Source organism: Notamacropus eugenii, chromosome 1 (assembly GCF_028372415.1).
Source record: "Notamacropus eugenii isolate mMacEug1 chromosome 1, mMacEug1.pri_v2, whole genome shotgun sequence".
In the NCBI taxonomy this organism is placed as follows: domain Eukaryota; kingdom Metazoa; phylum Chordata; class Mammalia; order Diprotodontia; family Macropodidae; genus Notamacropus; species Notamacropus eugenii.
In genome coordinates this window covers 535637705-535663595 of record NC_092872.1, presented here as the reverse complement: position 1 = coordinate 535663595, position 25891 = coordinate 535637705, and the positions used below count along the sequence as shown (strand labels likewise).

Genomic DNA, 25891 nt, shown 5'->3' with positions numbered 1-25891 from the left:
GGACACCTGGATTCTGGTCTCATGTCTGCCACTAACTGGTTAAACTTGGTTGAGTTAACTTATTTCTCTGAGCCTCATTTTTCTCATCTAGAATCTGGAAGTTGGAGAGTTGGATTAGATGACTCCTAAGTTTTTTTTTACTGCCCTAATTCTCGGTGGTTTTATGATTCACTACAGTGCAATTTTCATTATGACACATTATGACAATCCAAACATCTTCGAGGCAAAATGATTTCTTAATGGCCCTGCTATTTCAAACAGTACTTGTTATGACAATCAGAAAGCTCTGTCCCCAACACAGACTAGCTGTATGAAAGTCACTTGACCTCAAAGAGCACCAGGTGACTCTATAAGATTATAAAGTTGCTCATTTGAATTAGTGCAAGGAGTTCCCTACACTTATGACTAACTCTCACCTCTCCCCCTCCCCCAATAGTTACGATAGCAATTCCACCAAGGCAAAAAATTTGAATAGTTCTACCGAGCTCACTATAAATAACTGTGACCATCATAATCTTTCCTTAATAAAGGGAAAAAGTTGAACAATTAAGCAAAATAAAACTGCACAACGACATCTCAATTTAAATCTCAAATTCTTTTGCTACAAAGCCAAATCTCACTTCTGCTAAAGATTTCTGAATTGGTTCTGACTAAACCACAAGAAGACTTTATCATTATTATTAATTACAAACTGTTTCAAGGAGAAAAAAAGGATTATAGAATCATAGATTTGGAGCTGGAAGAGAACTCAGAGGTCATTTTAAAGATGAGGACACCAAGAACTAAAGAGGAAAAGGCTGATTCAAACAGGTAGGAAGTAATAGGAACAAGATTTGAACACAGGTCCCCTGTACCCAAGTCCAGCACTCTTCCCTAAAATACAAATCTAAATCAAACTGTGTAACGTGACCAGTAAATAAAGAAGCAGTTTTGTTTCTGCCCGAAATAGAAATCTGAACTAACTTAATTACTAATAGTTCTTAATTCTATTTATTGGTTTTCAAATTTATCTATGACTGATTACTTTCCAAAAGTACAATAAACAAAACAAATGTCTCATTATTTTGCTATGTCATCTTTCTACCATAAAATCGCACACATATTTTCCTCCACGCAAAAAAATTCTAACGATTTTCTTAAATAGGGTGCTGTAAGAGGGTATCATCATTTTTTTCTTATTTTTTATTTTAATTTTGTAAGTTAACTTAAGCTGTTTCTATGCTGCAAAGAAATTATGAACCCATTATATAAATTTCAGTGCCATATTTTTAAAGTTTAATTCTTTGTAGTAAAAATTAAATTTATAGAGGCCAAGTATAGGTCAGTATTTTCTATATTATAAATGAATCTCACTTTTTTCCCTCATGGAGCCTTTGTTATGACCACTACTTTATTTAATTCACTCAGCTCTGGAACTCTCACCCTTGAGTCAAGCTGTCCTGATCTTTGAAAGTACGAACACAAATTCACATAGCATATTATATCTAGTTGGCCACAGTACAGATTCTCCAGACTAATGGCTCTCAAAGCATGGTCCAGGGATTCCTGAGGACCCCTGAGACCCTTCCCAGGGGTCCACAACATTAAAACTTTTTTCATAAAACTAAGATGTTTTAACTTCTAATATATGAAATACTAATATAATAAAATCCATATAAACAAAAGCTCTTAGGGAGGGCCTCAATTACTTTTTAAGAGTATAAAGGATCCTGAGACCAAAAAGTTTGAGAATCCCTGCTTAGATCATGCTTCAAAACCCATCTAGTAATAACCAATCAATACTACTGCTGCTTCTGGAAGGGATGATCAATTTATTGCCTTAAGGCTCTTTAATTACCATCTCTGTAACCTACAAATTATCCCTCCCTAGCTGCCAGTCCTCTATCAATGTCATTTCTCCTTATGAAAATGTAAGCACCTTGAGGGAAGGGAAGTTCAGTTTTTTTTTAACATGTCTATCTCTCACCATTTAGTAAAATAGTAAAGATTTAATAAATGCTTTTCATTCATTAATTTGTTCAATAAGGAAACTACTCTTTTCTCTCCCATCATCCTCTCTGACTGCAATATCATAGCTCCATCCTTCTGGCTCTCAATGACTGCTCTTAAAGAAAAGAGAGGAAAAAGGAAGGATGAGGGAAAAGACTCAGCCATCAGGCACATATAAAAATAAAAATAAAAACACCTAACACAAAAAATAAAAAGGTAATCATTCTGAAACTAACACAAAAGAATATAGATTTCTCTAAGTATATCTACGTAGAGAATATGAGAAATAAAATCATTCAGCTAGATACATAGTACGCAAGAATACTATTAAATTATATTGACACAGCACTTTTCAGAAGCTTTTCCATATAGATTACCTCATTTAATCCTCATAACAACACTGTAAGGTAGTGAGTACAAATATGTTACTGATCGCATTTCACAGATGACAGAATTCATTTTCAGAGAGGTGAAAAAGATGTGTCTAAGATGCAGCATGGCCACCACAACCCAAGAGTGAGGTTCTGAACTTCCTCACTTCATTTTCTCAATCCTACTTTATGCCTAGGTTTCTTAGGCTCCACAAATGGTGAAACTTTTCTTTGAACACAAAAACAAAACAAAAAACAACTTCAGATGACTTCTTCAAAAAGGGAGTTTCATTTCTAGAAGATCCATTAATCAAGGTATCCCTCTACTAGAGAAGTCTAATATGGAAAGCTAAGAAAACAAGGAAAATTTCCCAAGAGAATTTTGGAAACCATCACTGAAGATATTTAAAGTTGTACTGAACAGAGCAGTTAGAAAATACTATACAGTAAAAAATCCAGCAGTGACGGGAGAACAAGATGATTTAAGAGACCATAATCATCTCTAGCATTTTTTTCTGAAAGAAGCAACAGTGATTTACTCCTGATGTCATGATCTCCTGAGTCTAACATGAGCTACGTGTGATGCAGCAGCAAGAAGAGAGAAGGAATGGAAAGGAGGCTTACCTCTGATGTTACAACTTTACTTCTACACAATGAGCTAATTCAGAGAAGCTGCTACAAGGCAAGGGGCAGGAACTCCTAGGAAAGAGCTGTGCTCACAAGATTGATGGGCTGAAAGAAAAACAAGGAGCACCAAGAGTCTAGTAACTCAAAATTATCAAAGTTACTAGAAAATGTTGCTGAGATCATCCTGCAAATATGCCAGGCCTGCCTCCCCCTCAGTCCCTTTACCACTTTTAAAACTTACTTTGGCTTTCTTTTGGTTTAATATAATCAGTTGCTATCAGAAACCTAATATTAATGATTTACAGAAAGAGTAAAGGAAGAACAAGCTGTGTGTTATTCACAGAGACTGTTAGCTTATGCCAGAGGAAGCATTTCAGGATCTCAAAGAGATAGGGGAAAAAAATTCCCTTCCGCTTAAACTACTGCAGACTAACTCAAGGGAAATGAAATAAGTGGACATGAGACAAAGCCCTGGCACCAGCATCTACTTCCTCTTCATCATTATTGGAGCTAATAGTGTGGGGTATCACATCCAGTTTAATTCAAGGGCCTATGTGGGTTCACTTCAGAACCCACAACATGGGGGAAGGCTGTATTTATTCTATTGTATACTGTGTCATCAAACCATCTAATAAAAGAATGTCAGTTCCCATGACAAAGTAAAGTAGGAATGCTGCTACCATTCAAGGACCTATCCCTTCCTCCCTCTTTACAATCAATAAACCTGGATATATGGGGTGAATGAGTCAAGAATGACTCCTAGGCTGAAAACCAGCATGATACCTTCAAAAGAGAAGTTTGGAAGACAACTAGATTAGGCAAGGAAAGATAATGAGTTCTATCTGGAGCATGATGAGTTTGAGACTACAGGAAATCCATTTCAAAGCGCTCAATAGTTAGTTAATGATTATAGGATCATAGAATCCTAGTACTAAAACTGAAAGGAAGCCCAGACGCCAACCCCTCTCACTTTACATATAAGGGAAGTGGGGTCTATGGAGTTGAAGTGACTTTTCCAAGGTCACACAGGTAGCAAGTTTCATAAGCAGAATACAAATCCAGGTCTTCTAAATCCAGAGCACATTCCTTGATGCAGGAGTAGAGACTGAGCAATTTAGACAGAAGATAGATAGATAGTTGGATGGATGGATGGATGGATGGATGGATGGATGGATGGATGGATGATGCAATATACAAATGCATATACAGATATGTGAATATGCATATCTACTTTAATGATGATAAATTAAGCACATGGGAGCTGGTGAGATCACTGAGAGAATGTAGAAAGAAAAGAGATGGTTAGGATATACACCCAAAGTCTTAGATATACACCCAAAATGAGGAGGTATTCCATGGATGATGATCCAACAAAGGAGACTGGGAAGATGTCAAAAAGTTAAAAGGAGAATCAAAAGACAGCAGTGTCATGAAAAGCCAAAGTTATACGTAGAGGAGGGTGGTAGACAAAAAGAGACACATCCTCCTCATCCCAGACCATCAAAGGAGTAAAGAGTAGGAGACAGTATTGTATCTCTTCTTTGTGGCCAAGCTTGCTCTTTGTAATTTTATAGTGTTCACTTCTTATTGTTTTGGGTCATTACTCTTTGCATTTAAATTGTTGTAGCCATCGTGTAATTTTCCTTGGTTTGCTTCCTTCACTTTGCATCAGTTCCCCCAAATCTTTCTATGCTTCTCTTTATTCATCATGTTCATTCTTCTCACAGAACAGATTTAGCGGAAGAAATATGAGAAAACACCTCTAGTAGGATTAATATCATGCAATTAGGGTCCAGTTGAGGTTAAATTAACAATTCTGTAGTTGACTCAGTGACCGTGGTTGCATGACTTTCTTCAACTTTATTCAGTAGCACCTGAAATAAAGTGGAGGATGGTATCCCAAGTGAGGAAAAAAAAACCAAACCAGTAATGCTTTGGTCCTCTCCAACAATTGAGAACCCAGGTACCAGGTTTTTTACTGTCACAAACCCATCCCAGATTAGTGCTTGATGGAGAGAAGAGTACATGTTCTGCATTCAAGTACCTTCTGCGTGGATCTCATCTCTCCCCACTGTGGTATAAGCAAAGGGATCCACAAATGTGAGCTCATCTAGCCACAGGGTAACCAATAACTAAATATTTGCCAATTCAAGTGCTTGAATTGATCTCCTTTCTGTTTCCATATTCTATCTCTGTTATTTGAAGAAAGAATAAGCTGAGGCAACCTTCCTCCATTCATCCCAGGACATAGAAAGTGAGGGTTCTGCTCAACTGAGAGCTCTTCTATAGCTAAAAATATCCTTTCCCCTCTTCTCCTTATCCCTCTGATTCAGAATCACTGTAAGCCATATTGAAAAAAATCCCTTGACCTGCTAGTACTCCCTGCTTTTTATTCACATCTTGCTTAACCCTAACTCCAGTACAGTACCAATCCCATTCTTTCCTTCTCTTTCATTATACTCTCTGAAATTTCTCATTCTATTACTAGAAACCTCTCATGCAACCTATGTCTGATTTTCCTTTTCTTTTGTATCACAAATTCTAGGACGGTAGGATCACCATCCCAAGGTTTATATCAATGCACTACAGCATTTTCACTTTGCAGGCAAGAATCAGATCAGATCTCTCTGACAGAGATGGAGGGGAAGGAAGCAGAAGTGATGAGGTCCAATCTCTAAGTGACCAAGGCCAAAATACAGTTAGTCATGAGGAAGGCACAAGTAGAAAGAGCTGCCTTCTGTACATGGTGGCACTACAGCCAGGTCCAGGCAGAAACATGCGGAGAAGCTTATGGAGAAGTTGTTGCCAATGGGAAAACCAGTGATTCTGAAACCCTATCTGTCATACTAATAGCATGACTACAGGTCACATTTAGAAAAGTTTCAGTAATTATTTTAATTAAATACCCACAGTTAACATCAGTGGGCATACTATCACAAGAAATAAGAACACTGCGCTACGTGAAACTTTATTGTAGTAGAGAGCAGGGGAAAAACTGAGATATCTATTTTTAATACATTTGATTAGACAAGAGAAGAGAGGGGCTTTGCTGAAACACAGTAAATATTTGTTGATTAATATAAATAGTTTAAATTTATTCACTTGCCTTTGTAGATTTAATATTCTAAAATAAAAGATTGAAATTTTTATCACACAACTGAGATTATTCACAAATAAAACCCAAAAGGGGTGTGTGTGTGTGTGTGTGTGTGTGTGTGTGTGTGTGTGTGTGTGTGTGTGTGTGTGTATTTGTTTCATTAGAAAACAAGCTCCAGACCAAACTAATGCATGAGCAAGCTTTAAATCACAGAATGGGAAAAAGTCAAAAAGTAATAAAAACTGTGATAGTGATAGCTTCAGTGCTGAGACAGAAGGAAATCTGATTTGTTTACTTTGGATGCAATGTTCTTGTTATTTGTTTGAAGTACTTACTTTTGTTTTAATCTGATATAAGCAGTAGATAAATTGTTCCAGGCCTCAGCATTCTATAATGATAAAAAAAGAATGTAATTAACAAAACCAAGCATTTCTAATTTGGTGGAAAAAGTTTGTATCTAAAACATGGCATCTTTAAAACCTTTTTATGTTTCATACTCCAGCAAATAAAAAGAAAATAAACTTAATTTTTATGATAATTATGACAAATTTTAAAATTTAATCTTCAAAATGCTGTCAGTATAGTCAATTTCAAAAAAGCACTATTATAACAATAGTGCCTTGTACATAGTGAGAGGATTAATAAATGATAGTTGGATTGGACTGAACTATTTAGGATTTATTTTCCATAAAAAGTTGTGGGAGTACTGTTATTATACCTTAACACAGTATTTTTGAGAAGACCAAACATAAATTTAACTTTTTGTCAAAGAAGAATTTCAATAACCGATTTAATTAAACATGTACTGTTAATATAGACAGTACATGATATTACCTGAGAATAAGAACATAGTGACTAGGAAACTTTATTTTAGTGAAAGGGATGGATAAAATGGGAGCTTCTTTTTAAAGAAATAGCTCTAAATAACAAGAAGTGTTAAACAAATAAGCTATTTCACTTGATCCTCACAACTAACATGGGTAGTAGGTACTGTATCTACTAAAAAATTTTTTCTTCATTAAAATGAGAAGACAGTCTGCTTAACACACAGACTTCAGAGTAACACTGGTTTTATATAACCTGTACTTCTTTCTATTCCTGCCTCCCTTAAGGGATAGTTTTCTCCCAACATCACAGTTCTCTGTTAAACTAATACACAGCCTAAGTGACTGATTAGGGACAATCATTTACTGATTTTCTTTCTTCATCGCAAGCACAAAACCAAACATACATCAGGCTCCAATGTCACACAGCGCTGAAAGGCCTTTGCTGAACCTCCCCAGTCTTCCAGTGCTATGTAAGCACAGCCTAGGGAAAACCATACTCCCAACTGAAAAGAGAAAAAAGAAAGTCAAAGTCATTCTAGCATACAGATAAAAGGAAATAAACATTTCCAAGGGGCAATATTTAACAACATTTATAAAGCTATGGACAGGTCTTACTTCAAATGTCAATTTCTCTTTAAAGCCGAGGGTGTAGAAACACTAACTTGTCTTCATTTTTATGGTGTCTCTGTCCCTGAAATATAAAAGCTCAAGATCTGAATAGTGGAAAGAACACTAGCTTCAGATTCAGATGGTCTGGGTTCAAATCTTAATTACATGACAATCTTTCTGGACCTCAGAGTTTGCTCCTCTATAAAATGAGGTCATTATAACAGATGGTCTCTGAAGTCCCCACCAGCTTCTAGAGCTAGGATTCTATGAAATGAGTTTTACGTCTCTTTGGCTATTTTTTGTAGTTAACAGAAAAGGTAGGAAAATGCCCAATCTTTCTTTCCTAAAAACCTATACTTTAAAACTTTAAACAAGAAATTCCTAGTCAAAGTATCACACAACTGTTTAGTATTTCAAAAGTACCACAAGATCTGAGAGCATCAAATCCAATCATTTCATTTTACAGATGAGGAAAGTGAGGCTGAGAAAGATTAAGACTTCCCTAAGAATGCTTGGGGAATCAGTGGCAGAGCTGAGAGTAGAACCCAGGTTTCAGACTCCCACTTAAATTCTCTTTTCACTAAGGCATGCTAATCCCTGTTGAAGCCACAGTTCATGTAACTGTGTGGAATGCTAAATGTACAAGAGGAAGTGAAATGTCAACTCATTTCAAGTAGTCTCCATTAGTTCAGTACAGATTTCTAGTTACAAATCTTTCCACTACAGCCTCTCCAATAACAAATCAAGTCAGCAGTTCTATATTTAAGCATATGTAAATATACACATACATATATATGGGTGTGTATAGAACAGTTGATTTGAAAAAGCACTATTATAATGATCGTGCCTTGTACATAGCAGGGGATTAATAAACGACTGTTGGATTGGACTACACTATTTAGGATTTATTTTCTATAGAAAGTTGTTAGCTTTGGGGGGTTACTGATGGAGTACTTTCAAGAAACAATCTGCATGTCTCTCCTGCCTGTCTTAAAAAAGAAAAAGTTTCAAATACACTCAGAAGTGTACCCTGAAGCTGAACAGGAAGTAAGTAGCTCTGTGTTTAACTAAGAACTAAACTATACCAGGGACATTCTGTCATTTGCCAAAGGAAAGCTTAGCTTAAGGGATACCTCTTATATGAAGCCTGTTCTGAACCTCTCAGTTATCATTGCCCTCCCACTAGACTTACTTTGTATATATTTAATTTTCTAAACATGTGTTGTTTCTCCAAAAGAGAAACTAAGCTCAAGAGAAGCCATTTTCTCTGCCTACCTAGCACAAAATTTGTGCCTTGGAACTATTTAACAAACGTTGAATGAATGAATGAATGGGCTCAAAGTGTGAATTACCAAGCATTCTTCCATATTCTAATATACATGTCTCTCACAATAAATACAAAAGTACCCTTTCTTAAAAAAAAAAAAAGATGAAGAAAACTAAATATATTAAAACTTGCACATTAAATAATTTAAGGTGTCATCACACAAGTTTACAATAATGAGTTCTTATAAAAATATTATTTATTTTTATCAATAATGGCAGGCATCATGATATAGCAAAGAGAGGATCAACCTTGTAGATGAGAAAGACCTGTGTTTATGTCCCAACTATGATCCATACTAGCTGTGTAACCACGGGCAAGGTATTAACTTCTCCATAGCATGGAATGCTAAATATTTATATGCTAAAACATTACACATGCCTGAACTACTGTATAGATAAAACAAATTCCATGGTTTGTGAATAATCACACTCCTACAAACTAAGTACGAGAAAGAAAACATGAAAGCAAAAGCAAAAAAATTATATCATGTGATTTTTAAAAAAAATTATATGTGTACAAAACTAACTACTAATGTAGAGCAATAGGGTAGTACTTCTCACGAAGACATAAGGAGAGGTAAGCACAAGAAAAATAGAAGAAAATGACTTCTCAGACATTTTCTTGAAAGTTCATAAAATGTCACTAACACCCTTACCCCACAACATACACACACACACACACACACACACACACATCAAAGGAATAACACACAAGCTGCTTTTGGGCATTGATGGAGGTGTTCACTTTGAAAGTTTCTCAATGAAATGACAGGTTAGACTAATGATATTTACATAATAATAACTACATGTATGTGTGTTATGTATATACGTCACCTGATACTTCACAATTTTAAAAGAAGCTCCTACTAAAACTATCAAAGAATTATTGAGTATTCAAAAGTATGACAAGACGTTAAACCATCTAATCCATCTCTCTACCTTACTTACCCTCAAGTACTTTACATATGTTTTCCTCATAATAACACTGTGAATTAGGTGCTCTATGCAAAAATCTTCTGCATGTTTTTTAGGAATAGTATAATTATACAAAACTGAGGCAGTTTTAAAATACATTCAAGGAAAAAATGACTTTTAAATCAATATAAATAAAGAGAATCCTACTTTTCCCCTGACTTTTATTATAAAGTAAATAGTTGCATTTTTTTTTTTTACCAGAAGGAAAACATTCCCCAAACAACTTAGTTTGGATGAAAGAAAAAGAAAGGTAGTGGCCAGTCTCATTACCTCTGGCACTGGTACACCCCAACACATACACCTGTTAAGATATAATTGCATTTTAAGTTTGAGCTCTAATTATGGAATGGAAGGGTTCATTCTTTGTTCAAGAAATTTCAAGGAGACCTTCCTCGAGCACCAGAATAAAAATGACAGGAATTATCCTCAAGGGACTCAAATCCACCAAGTACTCTATTTGCTATTTTGGTGGCAGCAAAGGACAAACTATTCCCATAATAACATGGGCACATATTGGTATAACACATCAGTGAATAAAAGTTCAAGCTATAAATAAAGGTTGTTTGTTTCAAATTCACTTTAAAAAGACCTATGAATAATCATAAATGACTAGAATGTCTTTTTTTTTTCTATTTTGCTGTCTTTCTTTCCCTTTCAAATTGAGGGATGGATTCAATTTTGTCCAGGATAACAAACTGTATTACACAATCAAGATCTGCCCTTACAAGCACTGCTTTAAAGAATTCAAAAGTACTATAGAAAGGAAAAGGGGAAGGGAAAATGAGACAGAAAAGAAAAGAAATAAAAGAAAGGGGAAAGGTAAGAGAATTAGGCAGATAGCCTAATTTAATATACCAAGCTTTTAGCATTTTTTTCCTGGCTACCACTACAATTGACATTGTGATCTTAAGAATTTTGGTCTATGTGAAAGTAAAACCATAGACTTAACAAAAATTGTTATGGAGATGCTACATAGATTCTACTGTATAAAATCATATGGTGGACTCTTTACAACAGAAATGTCTAATATTTATTTATTTGGAAGCTAATTACATATGTCTGAACCACCGTACAGAAATGACAAATTCCAAGGTTTGTTAATAATCACATTCCTGCAAAGTAAATACTAGAAAGGAAAAATGAAACCCAAAACAAACAAATCAAATTATCTTATCACATGTTTAAAAAAAAAGAGTATGTTTGCAAGACTAAATATTAACTGTACAGGAATAACTTAGTACTTCTCAAGAAGACCTAAGTAAAGAACAGGAAAAACAGACTGAGAGAAGAAAAGGATGACTCCCCAGACATTTCCTTGAAAAATCACAAAATACCACCAACACCTTTACCTCACAAACACATACATACAAACACATATCAAAGGAACAACAAACAAAAATCCACCAACTTTGGCAGAGACATCAATTTCCCCTTTTCTACCCTATCTATGGTTGCTCCTACATCCTAAAACATGGCAGCAGCATCTTCATTTTTAGTGCAATCAAATAAAAAAAATGCCATTTACTTGACATTTAAGCAATGAGTAATGATTGTTTTTTAAAAAGTAAATTAGTGACAACATTCAGCTCAAAAACACAACTTAGTATCAAATTGGGTATGTGAGAAAAGAAGGAAAACAGCTTGCTTCTATTTAAGAAGTTTTCTCATAAGATATCTTACTGGAAAAGAGCTTCTGCCCATTATATGATGTTTCAATCAATCAATAAGCAATTATTAATAACCAATTACATGCAAAGTGATATGCTAAGCATCAAGAATACAAAGGTAAAAGCAAAACATACCTACCTTCAAAGAGCTATCATTCTATCAAGGGAGCAGATATGTACATGCTAGGTACGCATAAGATACATACAAATCAAATACAAAATGACCTTGGATGGGAAGGCAATGGGGGATGCTGTGGTGAGGGAGAAGAGTGCAATCCAGAGCAGGAAAGGTACTTGAATTGAATCTTAAAGAAAAACAGGGAGTCTAGGAGGCAGAGATGAAGAAAGAGCATTCCAGGAACAGAGAAGATAGCCAGTAAAAAGACATGGAGGTGGGAGATCGATTGTCATATGTGAGGAGTAGCGCGTAGGCCAATTTGCCTTCACCATAATGCAGTGGCAATGGGAGGGAATGAAGGAGAGGAGGAGTAATGTGTAAGAAGACTGGGAAGGTAAGAGAAGACCATGTTGTAAAGACCTTTAAATTGCAAACAGAGGAATTTACATTGAGATCTTAAGGGAAATGGAGGAACAGCTGGATTTTAACAGGTGGAGGAATGACTTGCTGAACTTTAAGAAAATCACTGGCTAGGTGGAAGATGAACTGGAGTAAGGAGATCTGAGGCAGGGAAACTAAACCGGAGGCTGCTGCAATAGTCCAGGCAAAAAGTGATGAGGTCCTCAGCCAGAGTGGTGGTCATGTGAGCAAAGAGACGAGGACATATACGAGATGTTATGGAGATAAAAATGATAAGATTTGGCAACTGAATGTATATATGGATGTAAGAATGAAAAGCAGAAAGAAGATACCAAGGGTTCAAACCTGGGTAACTGGTAGTACGCAGTGATGCCAGTAATAGGCAAGATCTGAGGAGGCATGGATTTGGTGGGAAAGAGGATGATGAGATGTTGATTCTGAGACACATATGGGACATTCAGTTAAAAAACTGAAAAGCAGCTTGTGACATGGGATTGGAGCTTAGGAGAAAGACAAGAGATGTATACTCTCATAATTGATGGCTTTGATAAATCAGTGATTGCCAGAAAAATAATTAGCAGGCCAGCATCCAGAAGGAATGGAGGTTTCTAACAATCTACTGCATAAAAAAAAGCATAGCTAAAGTATATTCTGAGCAAACCTAGAAAAAATCAAGTTTTTAGAGTTTTTACTTAAAACCTCTCCTGATTCGACAGACCACTCCAACAAATAAAGAATCAAGGGAACAGTTATACTTTACATTTAGCAAAGAATCCAAAAGTACCTGGGGCAGTCATTCTGACCTTATCACCCAGGTTGAATAAGGGCAGCCAAGTTTGATGAACAAGGACTAATAAGTGAAAGAGTGCTCAAGCTACAATGTATGAAAAATTTATCTTCAGAGAAAAATGTGAAGCTCAAAAGCATTCAAAGTCAAGATAAAAAGTGCTGAGCATAGCATCTGAACTAGAAGATCCAAAAAACAGAGGTCTTCCCATTTTCAAAGGACCATTACAGAATTTTAGAAAGTCTTGACCAGGGGCTCTAAATGTGGGGGCAAGAGGGGGTACATGGATAAATTTCAAGGAATCCATTAATTTAGATGGGGGAGGGGGAATTATATCTTTTATTTTCACTAGCTTTTGGTTCCCTTGGTAATCTTTTAGTTAATGCACTTAAAGACATTATTCTCCTAAGGTCCATGACACCAAAAAGGTTAAGAACCTCTGGCTAGATAGAAAAGTTTTTATTACACCTTTAATTCCTCTATTACTCTAAATATACACTATCAAACCTTTAATGAAGCACAGAAGGCATCATGGCAGACTGGCCAGAGAGCAGGCCTTAGAACCAGGAATACTTCTGGTTATGTGACCCTGGGTAAGTCAATGAACCTGTAGGAAACTCTCTTAAGACTGCACTGAAGAGCTTCCTCATCAATGAAATTACATGTTACATTCACATCCTTATATATTCCTATATATAATTGTGCTCTTAATGGAAGAATCTGACTAGTTGCCAACCTGGAGCGTTCTCATTTAAAATGTTCTTTGGAAGGGGATATTGTGAGAATCTTTGTCGATTGACTGATTGAATCTGAAGTGCCACTAATTTTTAAAAAGGCACATGTGCCCCCTAGTGACAAAATAAGCATATTACAGGTGGAACATAGCATATCAGAGCAGTCTAATGCAGAAATGGAACCCAACAGAGACTCTTGACACTTAATATTCGTGTCCCATCTTATAAGGAGATGTCTAGGGACATTGGTCAATTTGTTGTCCTCTGTAATCAATGAGGATCAAAATGACATTACTATGTCAGGGTCAATGTATAGCATGTCCACCTATGACTGATCAAACCCAGATGAGCTCACAAGGCTGTACAAGTTGGGCACAAATAGTCCATGTGAACATTTGGATTGGAGAGGTTCCTAAATCTGCACATCCCACATTTCTTTTTAACTACTGCAATTCTGCTTCGCTCATAGAACATAGCACCTTCTGTGATGTGTGTACACCATACTGAGCCCGCATATCTTCAACATCTTCCATATCTCACTGCCAATTCCAAAATTCTTCAGAGAGACCTTGAAAGTGGAGCTTTACTTGCTGCAGTACAGTTTGAATGCTTGGCAGTTCAGCTCAAGAAAGGACCTCAGTGACTGGTACCTTATCCTGTCAGGTGATCTTCAGAATCTTTCTAAGATAATTCAAATGGAAATGATTCAATTTTCTGACTTAGTGCTGGTGTACTGTCCAGGTTTCACAGGAATACAAGAATGAGGTCAGCACCATCATATGGCAGGTCATCTAATACCTGTTCTCTCCCACACTTTCCTGTGAAGTCTCCCAAACACTGAGCTATCTCTGGGAATGCATGTATCCACTTTACCACCTATATGCATACCCCTGGAAAGTATACTGCCAAGGTAAGCAAACTTATCCAAAAAATTTCTCCATTTGCTCTAACTGATGCTTCTACATATGGATAGCATGGTGTCAGCTGACAGAGAACCTCTGTTTTCTTGATGTTCACTGTGAGGACAAAATTAGCACAAGTAGCACAGAATTGATCATTCTCTGTTGTATCTCACCTCAGAGGCTGCACTGAATGCACAATCATCTGCAAACAAAAAGTCACCCACCAACTCTCCCTCCATTTTAGTCTTGGCTTGTAGCCTTTTCAAGTTAAATAATATATTGTCATTGAGGTAGCAGACCTTGATGCTGTTTTCATCCTCATTGAAAGAATCCAGCAATATAGTTGAAAACATCATGCTAAAAAGTATGGGAGCTAACAAACAGTCCTACTTCACTCTACTGGTGACTGAGAAAGTACAAGAGCATTTTCCATTATCCAGAACCCTTGCAAGCGTGCCATCATGGGACTGGCGTACAATACTGATGAACTTCTCTGGGCAACCAAATTTTGCCATAATCTTCCACAAGCCCTCATGACTGATAGTAGCAAAGGACTTAGATCAACAAACATTGTACACAAGACCTCTGTTCTGCTCCCATTGTCCATTTTGAAGTTGGCAGGCGGTAAACATCATATTAATTGTTCCTCAGCACTTTCTGAAGCCACACAGGCTCTCAGGTAGATAACTGTCTTCCAGGTGAAGGATCAGTCTGACAAAGAGGACTCTGGCAAGAACCTTGCCAGCAATAACTAAGAGAGAGACCCCCTGTAATTGTCATAGGACAACCTATTTCCTTTTCTTTTATAGAGATGGACAAGGGAGGTATCCTTGAACTTCTATGGGATAACCTCCTCTTGCCATATAACCTGGAAGACTTCAGTCAGTTTTTACATGAGCAATGGACTCCCTGACTTGTATATCTCTGCTGGAATAGAATCAGAACTAAGCATTTTGCCAAATTAGAGGAGCCTAATGGCTTTCAAAACCTCTTCTTCAGTTGGAAGTTCAGTTAGAAAGGGATTGACTTCAACCTGAGGTATACAGTCAGTGGCTGCAAGCACTTGTTGATGATAATCTGTTGAGAACATTATGGAAGTGTCCAGCCCATCTCTCCAGGATCATGTCCTTATCACCAATCAATGTGGCTCCATCAGCACTGAGTAGTTGTGATGCACTGTAGGCCTCTGGTCTATAAATAGCCTTCAAGGAATCATAAAAGCACTTTGGATTGTTACAATCAGCATAAAACTGAATCTCATCTGCCTTCTTACTGAGCCAAGAATCCCCCCCATTTCTCTAAGCTTTACTTGCACTTTACTTTTTTGGTGGAGTTAAATGCTGCCTTCTTACAGATGAACAAACTACATTGCTGGTAAATCCTGTGGAATTCATTTAGTAACTTCTGAATTTTAACATCATTTCATCAAACCAATCCTGATGTTTGTGAATGTTCTGGCCTAAATGAGTAAACGTGATGCTACGCACCAAATCTCTGAAAGCTGCCTACTTGTTTTCTGCTCCACTGTTGTCAACCAAGTGTTGGCTCAGCTTTCCTTTCAAATTAGTAACAAACTGTTCACCCATGGAGAAGCACTCTAATCTGTTGACATTAAGTCTCCTGTTAGCTGTCTTGCCTTGGGGCCACTACTTTTGTTGAATGCAAACATTTAGCTTGGAGGGGACACATCTATGATCAGTCCAGCACTATTCACCACACATTGCCTTTTATCTCTTACATCCTGTCTCTTCTTCTTACAATGACATAGCCTATTAAATGCCAATGCTTGCTGCAAGTATGAAGTTTCATTGCATTTAGGTAAACAGAAGACAGTATTAGTGATGAGAATGTCATGAGATAAGTCTTCAATAGTAAGAGACTATTGCTGTTTCTGACACCATTCCTCCCAAGACTTCCCTACTATGCCTGACAGTCTGTAACTACTGTGGCGTTAAAGTCACCCAGAATGACAAGCGTGTCTTCTTTTGACACACTGATGATGAGGGTCTCCAGGTCTTCATAAAACTTCCTTTTGACTTCATCAGGGATTGCCATGGTGGGAGCATACACACTAATGATGACAATGTGGCACTTCACTCCAAGTGGCAACCATACTGTTAAATGTTCACTTCTTTTGGGAGGCATACAAGCTTGTTGACTAGATTAGATTTGACTGCAAAATCTATGCCAGCTTCACAGTGCTCCTCATGACAGTGACTCTAGAAAAATGTTTATCTAATTCACACTTCAGTGGGCTGGTCTTCATTTGCCAGCTCTGTTTCATTCAAGGCTACTATTTAGATGCAATACTTGCTGAGTTCTCTTGCAATAAGAGCTGTTTATTTTTCAAGTCTACTGAGTTTTGCATTGTCTATAAGCATGCATACAATTCCATGTACCAACAGTAAGTGGAATCATCTTTGCAAAAGTTTTTATTCATTTTTTTTGTGTTTTGACTGCAGGGTGGGATCCCCACCTGCTGTGGTAAGCAGGCCAAGGTTAGGTCTGATGAAGCAGACAATTTTTAGGGTACTTTTTCTAGCCCCTTCCTCATGCTAGGAGGTAAGCAATGCAGTCCTTCAAAAAGGCTGCTCAGATATTCAGGGGGTTACTGATTCGCACTTCTGCTTTAGTCTCTCAGAGAAGATAACCTTCTGACCTGGGCTGCCTATGTGCAGGATTGTGACCACAGCTCCCAGTGGATCTGTATCTGCTGTTTCATCATTTGTCCATCACCACAGGATTCTGAGGTAGGTTAAATGGTATGGGTGATGTCTTTTGACTTGTGCATAAATTGTATTTAAATGAGGTAGGACTGAACAAAATCATGAGCCCCTCTCTTCCAGAGTCAGCAGAGTCCAGTGGCAAGACAAAAGTCAAGACGACTGTTAATGGCTTAGGATGTGGTGGATAACCTTGGCATCTTCAACATCTAACCAAACTCTAAGCACTCCACAGTGCCTGCTTCTGCCACCTTCATAGCCTGTTAGACCAAACTGTTCCACCAAGGAAGTCTTCACATTCCCCCAACTCACTGATGGGGTTATCTCAATCTAGTTTAGCCCATCTGCCAAAACAGTTTTACAAGAGGGTGGTCACTGTGCATGGTACAGCTTCTTGGAGCCATGGGTGAGAGTTGGGTGGCAGGTAGAAATCAAAGGTGGAAAGAAGCCCTGAAAGGCTTAGTGGCAGCCCTCACATTAGATTCCCTTAATACTCTATACACTGTTCAGAGACTCTAGGTGACTCACAAACACCAAGAATCATTAGAAATACAGATGAAGGTAATTTATTTGTAAAACAGCTGTCTCTCTTCTCTAACTTTTGGGTTCAACAGACAACTTTTCTTTGTCTCAACAGTTGTCATCACATTTCACAAAGTTTACAAAGAATGAACAATCAGGAGTACTCATTTTCCTCACTTCTCTTGACGAAGCACTCAAAAAAAATAAACACTCTAGGGAACAATTGCCTAGGACTTTTATTTTCAAAGTGAGGAAAAAAAATGGACTTTTAAAAATTAGTCATACGCAGTAAAGCTTAAAATATTACACCCTGTTTTAAATCAACACATTCTATCCTAATCCCACAATGTCGAAATACAGGAGATTCCATCAAAAATTATCCCCAATGTCAAATCAAACAATGAGATCAATGTTTTTTAAAAACAAAAACAAAAAAATCAAATTAGGACCCAGGCATTACTGTTTGAAGAGGAAGAGTCCATCAACTATAAATAATAATTAAAATATTATTTTACTATTTCTAAAATATTTCCCTTCCTAAGGAAGCAGAAGTCTCATACTCCTTAAGATTGCCCTTCTCCAAAGCATTTTTCTCTATTTCAAATAGTTCCCATAAGTATTTGGTTCATTTGGCACTTGGTTTTGGTTTACTTTTCCCTGGTCAGTCATTATGTGATGGCTTTCTCTTACTTTCTTGACCTAGAAATAATCAACTTAAGTTCTTTTTCCTCATCCTATAAACAGTTCTCTTTTTTCCTACACAGTCTCCCACCTACCATTATTCTGTTCCAAAATTTCCAGTGTTTCCCTTTAGAGAGTAAAGCCCTCATCTCCAGACATCCTGATGAATATCTGGTCACTGTCTTCAGATGGTTCTGGAGAAGAAGTGAGGCTGGTGACCTGCATAGCCCTCCCTCACTCAAAACAAAGTCAAGGGCAAGTCATGTCATCATTTCTCGAATGACATGGTCTTCTTCAGCAACAAAGGACGATCACAATCCTGTGAGTAGACGCAGCTGGCTGAATGGGGACCCAGCCAGCTGGGTAACTCAACTCCTTCTCTCCTGTCTGCCTCCCCCTCCCCTTCCTTCTCCTCTCCAAAGGAAGGTAAATTTGGATGGCCAAAAGATATCCAGTTGACCTGGGTTTTATTGGCTCCTTTCCTTTCATTTCCTTCCTTCCTTCCTTTCCCCTGTCCTGTCCTATCCCAAAACCTTAAATCTACTGCACTTTGAAGCTGAGATGCTAATGGGCCCCTGCTAAGGCCTCCTCTGGACCCTCCCAGCTTTAGAGTGATTATCAATAGTAACTGTGGCCTTCTTAAACAGGCCTATTCAATGAATGAGCATTGTCTCACCCTAAGTGAGTACCTGCAAAGACCTTGGCCTAAAGGGAACCAAGGTCTCCTAGTGCATACTGGGTCATCTCCAGTCATCCTGAAGAATATCTGGTCACTGGATTCAGATGGCTCTGGAGGAGGAGTGAGCCTGGTGACCTGCACAGCCCTCCCTCACTCAAAATAAAGTCAAGTGCAAGTCATGTCATCATTTCTCTGATAGCATGGTCTTCTTCGGCAACGAAGGACAAACTCACAAAGCCCAAAGACCTTTCCTTGCTGTTCAAGGCCCTCTACATTCTCACCTACCTCTTACCTTTCCAGCCTTAATCTATGGTGTTCCCCTTTATGTATTCTGCTCTAGCTAAACTATTCTGCTCTAGCTAGACTATTCTGCTCTAGCTAGACTATTCTCTTCCTCCGGGACAGATACTGCATTTTTCCAGTGCTGGGTCTTTGCTCATGTGTTCCTACAATTGGAATAACCTTCTAATTCCCCTTTTCACTGCTGAGTTCCTACATAATCTTGAAAACACAACTCAAATGCCACCTCTTCCATGAATTTGCCTATGAAGAGACAGTAAAGTCTGATGGAAAAAGTATTGGATTTGGAGTCCAGAGACACTTAGATTTGAACCCAGTGCTGACAACTTACTAACTATGTGAGCTGAGCAAATGGTGTCTTTTCTCTAAAGTACTGGTCATGGGATACTACCAATTATAGCTATCAGTGTTTGGGTCTCAGCTCTCCCTTTTCTCCTTACCATTCCCCAGATTCTAAGATTCATGAGATTGGGGAATATGTGTTACTGATCTTCTGCCTAGCCTTTGTAAACTCCCCATCAGCGTGGATCATTAAACTTTGTAATGTTTTTTAAAAAAGAGGAAAATGCTAAGTGAAGCAAAGTAGAACCAAGAGAACAATACACAATGAACATAATAATTTAAATGGGGTAAAAAATGAATCTCAAAGCTCAGTGATTATGATGATCAATCTGATCCCAAGAGAAAGAGAAGAGGAAGTGCCTCCATCCTGTAATAACACAATCCTTTATAATACTATTTTCTTTCCTAAAAATAATTCACATCAGTAACATTATATGTACAATTATTATCAATTAAACATCAAATAACAAAATAAAATATTTCTAAACAACAGTTATCAAATTCAAATAGAAATGGATCCCTTTGGGCTGCATGTTAACTTAGAAAATGATAAATTAACATTATCTATACTGCACTATATTTTTAAATTATCTGTTAAATATTCCCCAATGACATTTTAATCTGGTATAGCTCCACTCAAGAGTTTTACAGGCAGCTTTGGTCAGAACTAGACACGTTTGATATAATACTTAACATTAAAGTTAAACATTAAAAAACTTAAAACCATTTTTTTGTTTTTAAACAGTAGACACTGATTTGTAATTATTCAAATGTGATTACTATACACAGGGTTTTACAATCACATACTTTATGTTAAGTGGATAGAAACAATAATATTATAAGGTTTTGGGGAATAAATATTTCAGAAGTCTAAATAGTATCTTATTTTTTGTTTCATTCTCCAAAATCAAACAAATTAAAGAAGCATCTGGGTATTCATTTCATACCTCCTGTCATCCCTAAAGGCAAATTTAAAATGCTAAAAGAAAAAGGTATTCTTAATTGGAACCACATAACACAGTGGTCAAATAAAGTCTCTCCCTCCTAATGGCATTGCTAACAGCAAGGCAAATGAATACGATGCTGGTGACACATGTATTGACACAGGTGTAAAACCTTAAAAGTTTGCTTAGGAACCTGCTGGATATCCTGTCCTTCATACCCTTAGTATACCATGATCCTTTAGGTGAAGGGTCATGGGACTCTGATTATGGAATGTTGCATTCATTGGCATACTCAATCACTTGGGTGGTTGGTTGTGCTTAGCTGTTTTTCTTTGTTACTTGTTTTCTGTGTTTGTTTTTGGCATGGGATATAGTGGGGATATCTGGAAATGGTTATGATGTAAAAGGCAAAAAACTTAAAAAAGGAAGAAAGGATTACTTACCTAGTTTCTATCTAAGGCACTGTGTAAAACTGGGACTATCCTGGGACCTGTGCTCTGCATTTATAAAAAAAACAAAAAGGCAAGAAGTGAAGGAGAAAAGTAAGAAAGAATAAGGAAAAGAAAAAAGTACTTAGCCTGGGAAGAACCAGAGATAGGAGGAAAAGGTTTTGAGTTGGGTATTTGTCATATCAGTTTGTTTTTACAAGCACAGTTGTTGGGGCTATTTGCATACTGGGGTGCATACATATGGCTCATCTGTTTTCCCTGGAGAAATAAATAAAGGAAATGATGGAAGTTGATTTAATCAGGTATCCAAAGGTAATAAGAAACATAGATGGGATTGCTGGTTATTTAATCCTGCAATCCTAATGATAAGCAGAAGCAAAAAGACTACTGACCAATCAACAGGCATTTATTGTTTTCTATCTTGTCAGGTACCTTGCTAAAATCTACAGATACAAAGAAAAAGAATTTCTGTCCTCAAGGGGTTCGTATCCTAATGGAGGAGATAACATATACAAAAATAACAGAAATAACATGTATACAAGACACACAGAATAGATGAAAACTTACTAGGGAAGGTTCTAGAAACTAGGAAAGTCAGGCTACTTACAGTTAATAAGTTAACAACTGTTGGAGAGAATGAAAAGGAAAAATAATTCTACAAAAAGTTCAAAATTATGTCAACATATAAATTTTCACTTGGTTACTTCTATGTGTCAGTATGAAGAAGACGGCAAAAACAATTTGGAAAATATGGCTCAGGACTAGGAAAGGACAAATGTTTGTGGATTATTCAAAAGCTGAACACATATATCATGAATACTTTCTTCCAGAAGAGAGTCAGAAGGCTTTAGACATTAGAGGCCCTGAAAAGCATCACAAAATGAAACTGAGTATATTCTGAAAGACAGAAAATTAATGGCTACCGATATAAAAGATGTTTTTGGCTCTGCTATTGGTGCACAGTCAAACCATGAACGAGCTTGAGCAGTGGTCGAACTCAACACCAAACCAGAAGAAAGAGATGTGAGAAGACAGCATGCGTTTATAACAGCTAAACCTCACTAACCTATTCCAACAAACTACTAAAGAATGGAAAATGGATAAAAGAAAAAGTGACTTTGGATATCATATTTTCCAACAGAAGTTGGAATCATCCCAACAGCAGTCCGAAAGATTTCAGAAATTGTACTGACCAACAAACATTTGAACTACTTAAGAAACATGGCAGTCACAGGCCACACACATATGGCAAATTATGATCAGGACTACCTTACAAAAGCACAAAGAATGCTAGAGGAGAATAGAAGTCTGTAGAAAGCTCAACCTGAGACTCAAGTAAGTCAGAATATCCCAAGAGTATTTATAGATGAAACTGGGAAGACAACAAATGGAAAAAAAGCAGAACATCTGCAGATGTTTCTGTAGTGACTTATTCTTATCAATCAGGCAGGCAACAAACACTTCAGTGCCTTATTAGGTGATAGGCACTATGCTAAAGATACAAAGAAAAGCAAAAGACAGGATAGAGCCAAATGGTAGAGTAAAAGCTAGGACTTCCCTGAGTTATCCCCTAAAGTCCTACAAATACTCGTACAAAAATGACTCTAAGCAAACTAGAACTACAGAACTCAGAAAATGACAGAGTGAAACAAATCTCCAGCCCGTGACAACCTGTGAAGTCAACAGGAAGGGTTTTTCACACCGGGTGCCAGCACAGACCTGCAGGAGCAAGCGTCAGGGGACTGAATCATTGGGAGAAGTAGCAGTTTCCTGACTTCTCAACCCACAAATGCCAAAAAGGTCAGTGAGAAAACCTTGTGGGATCTGGGTGCAAGAGGAGCTCAAGGTCTGACCGGGTGGCTTCCAGGCCCAGGGTGGCAGTGGCAGCAGCAGCGGCTGATTTCAGAGGTCTGGGCCCACAGATGGAGGGGGATTGAGCAGCTGATATAAAATCCCTGAAACCTGGGACAATGCTTATCCCTACCCTCACTGGAAACAGAGTTCTATCATGACAAAGAGTTACAAAGTCAAGTGTTTGGCTGAGAAGAGGAGTAAAGATCACAAAAGAATCAGACTATAGAATCTTACTTTGGTGACAAGGAAGATCAGGGCATCCAATCCAGAGGAGGACAGCAGAGTCAAAGTTCCTACATCAAAAGTCTCCAAGAGGAATATGAATTGGCTGCAGGCCATGGAGGAGCTCAAAAAGGATTTCAAAAATCAAGTAAGAGAAGTATAGGAAAAACTGGGAAGAGAAATGAGAGTTATGCAAGAAAATAATGAAAATCAAGTTAACAGCTTGCTAAAGAAGACACAAAAAAATACTGAAGAAAATAACACCTTTAAAAATAGACTAACCCAAATGGCAAAAGAGTCCAAAAAGTCAACGAGGAGAAGAATGCTTTAAAAGCAGAATGGGCCAAATGGAAAAGGAAGTCCAAAAGCTCACTGAAGAAAACAATTCCTTCAGAAATAGAATGGAGCAAATGGAAGTTAATGACTTTATGAGAAATCAAGAAATTATAAAACAGAGCCAAAAGAATGGCAAAATAGAAGACAAGGTGAAATATTTCACTGGAAAAGCCACTGACTTGGAAAATAGATCCAGGAGAGATAATTTAAAAATTATTGGACTACCTGAAAGTCATGAAAAAAAAGAGCCTAGACATCACCTTTCAAGAAATGATCAAGAAAGCTGCCTTGAAATTCTAGAATCACAGGGTAAAACAGAAATAGAAAGAATCCACCAACTGCCAGCTAAAAGAGATCCCAAAAGGAAAACTCCTAGGGAACTAGGAGTTCCCAGGCCAAGGAGAAAATATTGCAAATAGTCAGAAAAAAACAATTCAAGTATTGTGGAAACACAATCAGGATAACACAAACATTAAGGGATCGAAGGGCTTGGAATATGATATTCCAGAGGTCAGAGGAGCTAAGATTAAAACCAGGAATCACCTACCCATTAAAACCAAGAATTACCTACCCAGCAAAGCTAAGTATAATCCTTCAGGGGAAAAAATGGACATTCAATAATGAAACAGAGGACTTTCAAGCATTCTTGATGAAAAGACCAGAGCTGAATAGAAAATCTGACTTTCGAACACAAGAAAATCAAGAGGAAAGGAAAACAGGAAAGAGAAATCATAAGAGATTTATTGAAGTTGAACTGTTTACATTCCTACATGGAAAGATGATACTTGTAACTCATGAGATGTTTCTCAGTATTTGGTTAGTCGGAGTAAACAGACAGACAGATAGATACAGAGGGCATAGGGTGAGTTGAAGTTGAAAGGAAGATATTTAAAGATAAAATTAAGGGATAAAAGGGAAATATATTGGGAGAAGGAGAAAGGGAGAGATAGAACGTGGTACATTATTTCACATAAAAGAGGCAAAAAAAGGTTTCACAATGGAGGGGAAAAGAGGGGAGGTGAGAAGGAATGAGTGAACCTTCCTCTCATCAGATATGGCTTCAAGAGGGAATAACATACACAATCAATACAAGAAAGTAGGGGGAAAGGGGATAAGGGAGGGGAGGGATAATAGAAGGGAGGGCAGATTGAGGAAGGGGGTAGTCAGAAGCAAACATTTTAGAAAACAGGGTCAAAGGAGAAAATAGAATAATTGGGGGCAAGATAGGATGGAGGGAAATATAGTTAGTATTTCACAACATGACTATTATGGAGGTGTTTTGCATAATTACACATGTATAAACTATACTGAATTGCTTGCCTTCTCAATGGGAGTGGGTGAGGAAGGAAGAAGGGAGAGAATTTGGAACTCAAAGTTTTAAAAACAAACATTAAAAAATTGTTTTTACATGCAATTGAGAAATAAGATACACAGGCAACGAGGTACAGAAATCTATCTTGCCCTTCAATAAAGTAGAGGGAAAGGAGATAAGAGGGGGGAATGATAAAAAGGAGGACAGACTGGAGGAAAGGGTAATCAGAATGCATGCCATCTCGGGAAGATAGGGAGAAAATTTGAAACTCAAAATCTTGTGGAAATGGATGGTGAAAAATAAAAATAAATTTAAATCTTAAAAAAAAAAGCAAAAGACTGTCCCTATGAGGCCTCTACATTTAGAATCTATTACCTCAGTACCCAATAGGTTATAGGATGTGAACAAGACCCTATCACTCCTCCTGTCCCCATGCAAAAAAAAAATCTGGACCAGATCTGGACACAGGAGAAAAAAAAACCATATTCTGGGTTTTTAAAGCAATGAAGGATGGATTTCCCAGATATTGAAATGGGGGAAGATATGAAAAAAATTGAGAAAAGTCATAGACTTGTATTATTAAAAAATAGTGATCCAAAAGATATCAGTGACTACCATTCCACAATTATATTCTAATGTCTAAAAAGTCTTTATGAAAGTAATCTACACTTGCATCAAAATTATCTTTGAAGAAAACAAAAGACAATAAGTAAGTTTTCATGCACAATTTCCTAAAAATGTCTTCATCTTCACAGATACACATCTGAAAGCCTTAGGGCAACTTACTGAAAGATATAGGGAACGTAACCTTTTACTAGGCTTATTATTTGCTCATTCTTTTTTTAAAGCACTTGACCCAGCAAAATGCAACTTCAGAAACTCTCCTTGTTCAATGGTTCTTCCATGCCTACGTCAAACTCATATGAGATTCCCTGATTCATTCTGAGAGATCACTGCTTAACAACTCTCTGATTATCAATATTAGCAAAGAATACAAATTCACCAAAGTGTTTTTTACCAACACAAAGAATATACTTTGCAAAATCCCAAGGGAAGAGGGGGCATATAATTTCACCTC

General features: G+C 37.3%; 1 protein-coding gene across 3 annotated transcripts in view; it reads right to left on the bottom strand.

The window, feature by feature from the left end:
• TTC27 (tetratricopeptide repeat domain 27) overlaps positions 1-25891 on the bottom strand; it is a 235452-nt gene that overhangs the window by 52289 nt on the left and 157272 nt on the right. For all 3 annotated transcript variants that reach the window (XM_072634136.1, XM_072634137.1, XM_072634138.1), the window contains 2 exons: positions 7316-7414; positions 6420-6472 (listed from right to left, as the gene is read on the bottom strand). In XM_072634136.1, the coding sequence (XP_072490237.1) occupies positions 6420-6472; positions 7316-7414 (152 nt within the window). The remainder of the gene's footprint in view (positions 1-6419; positions 6473-7315; positions 7415-25891) is intronic.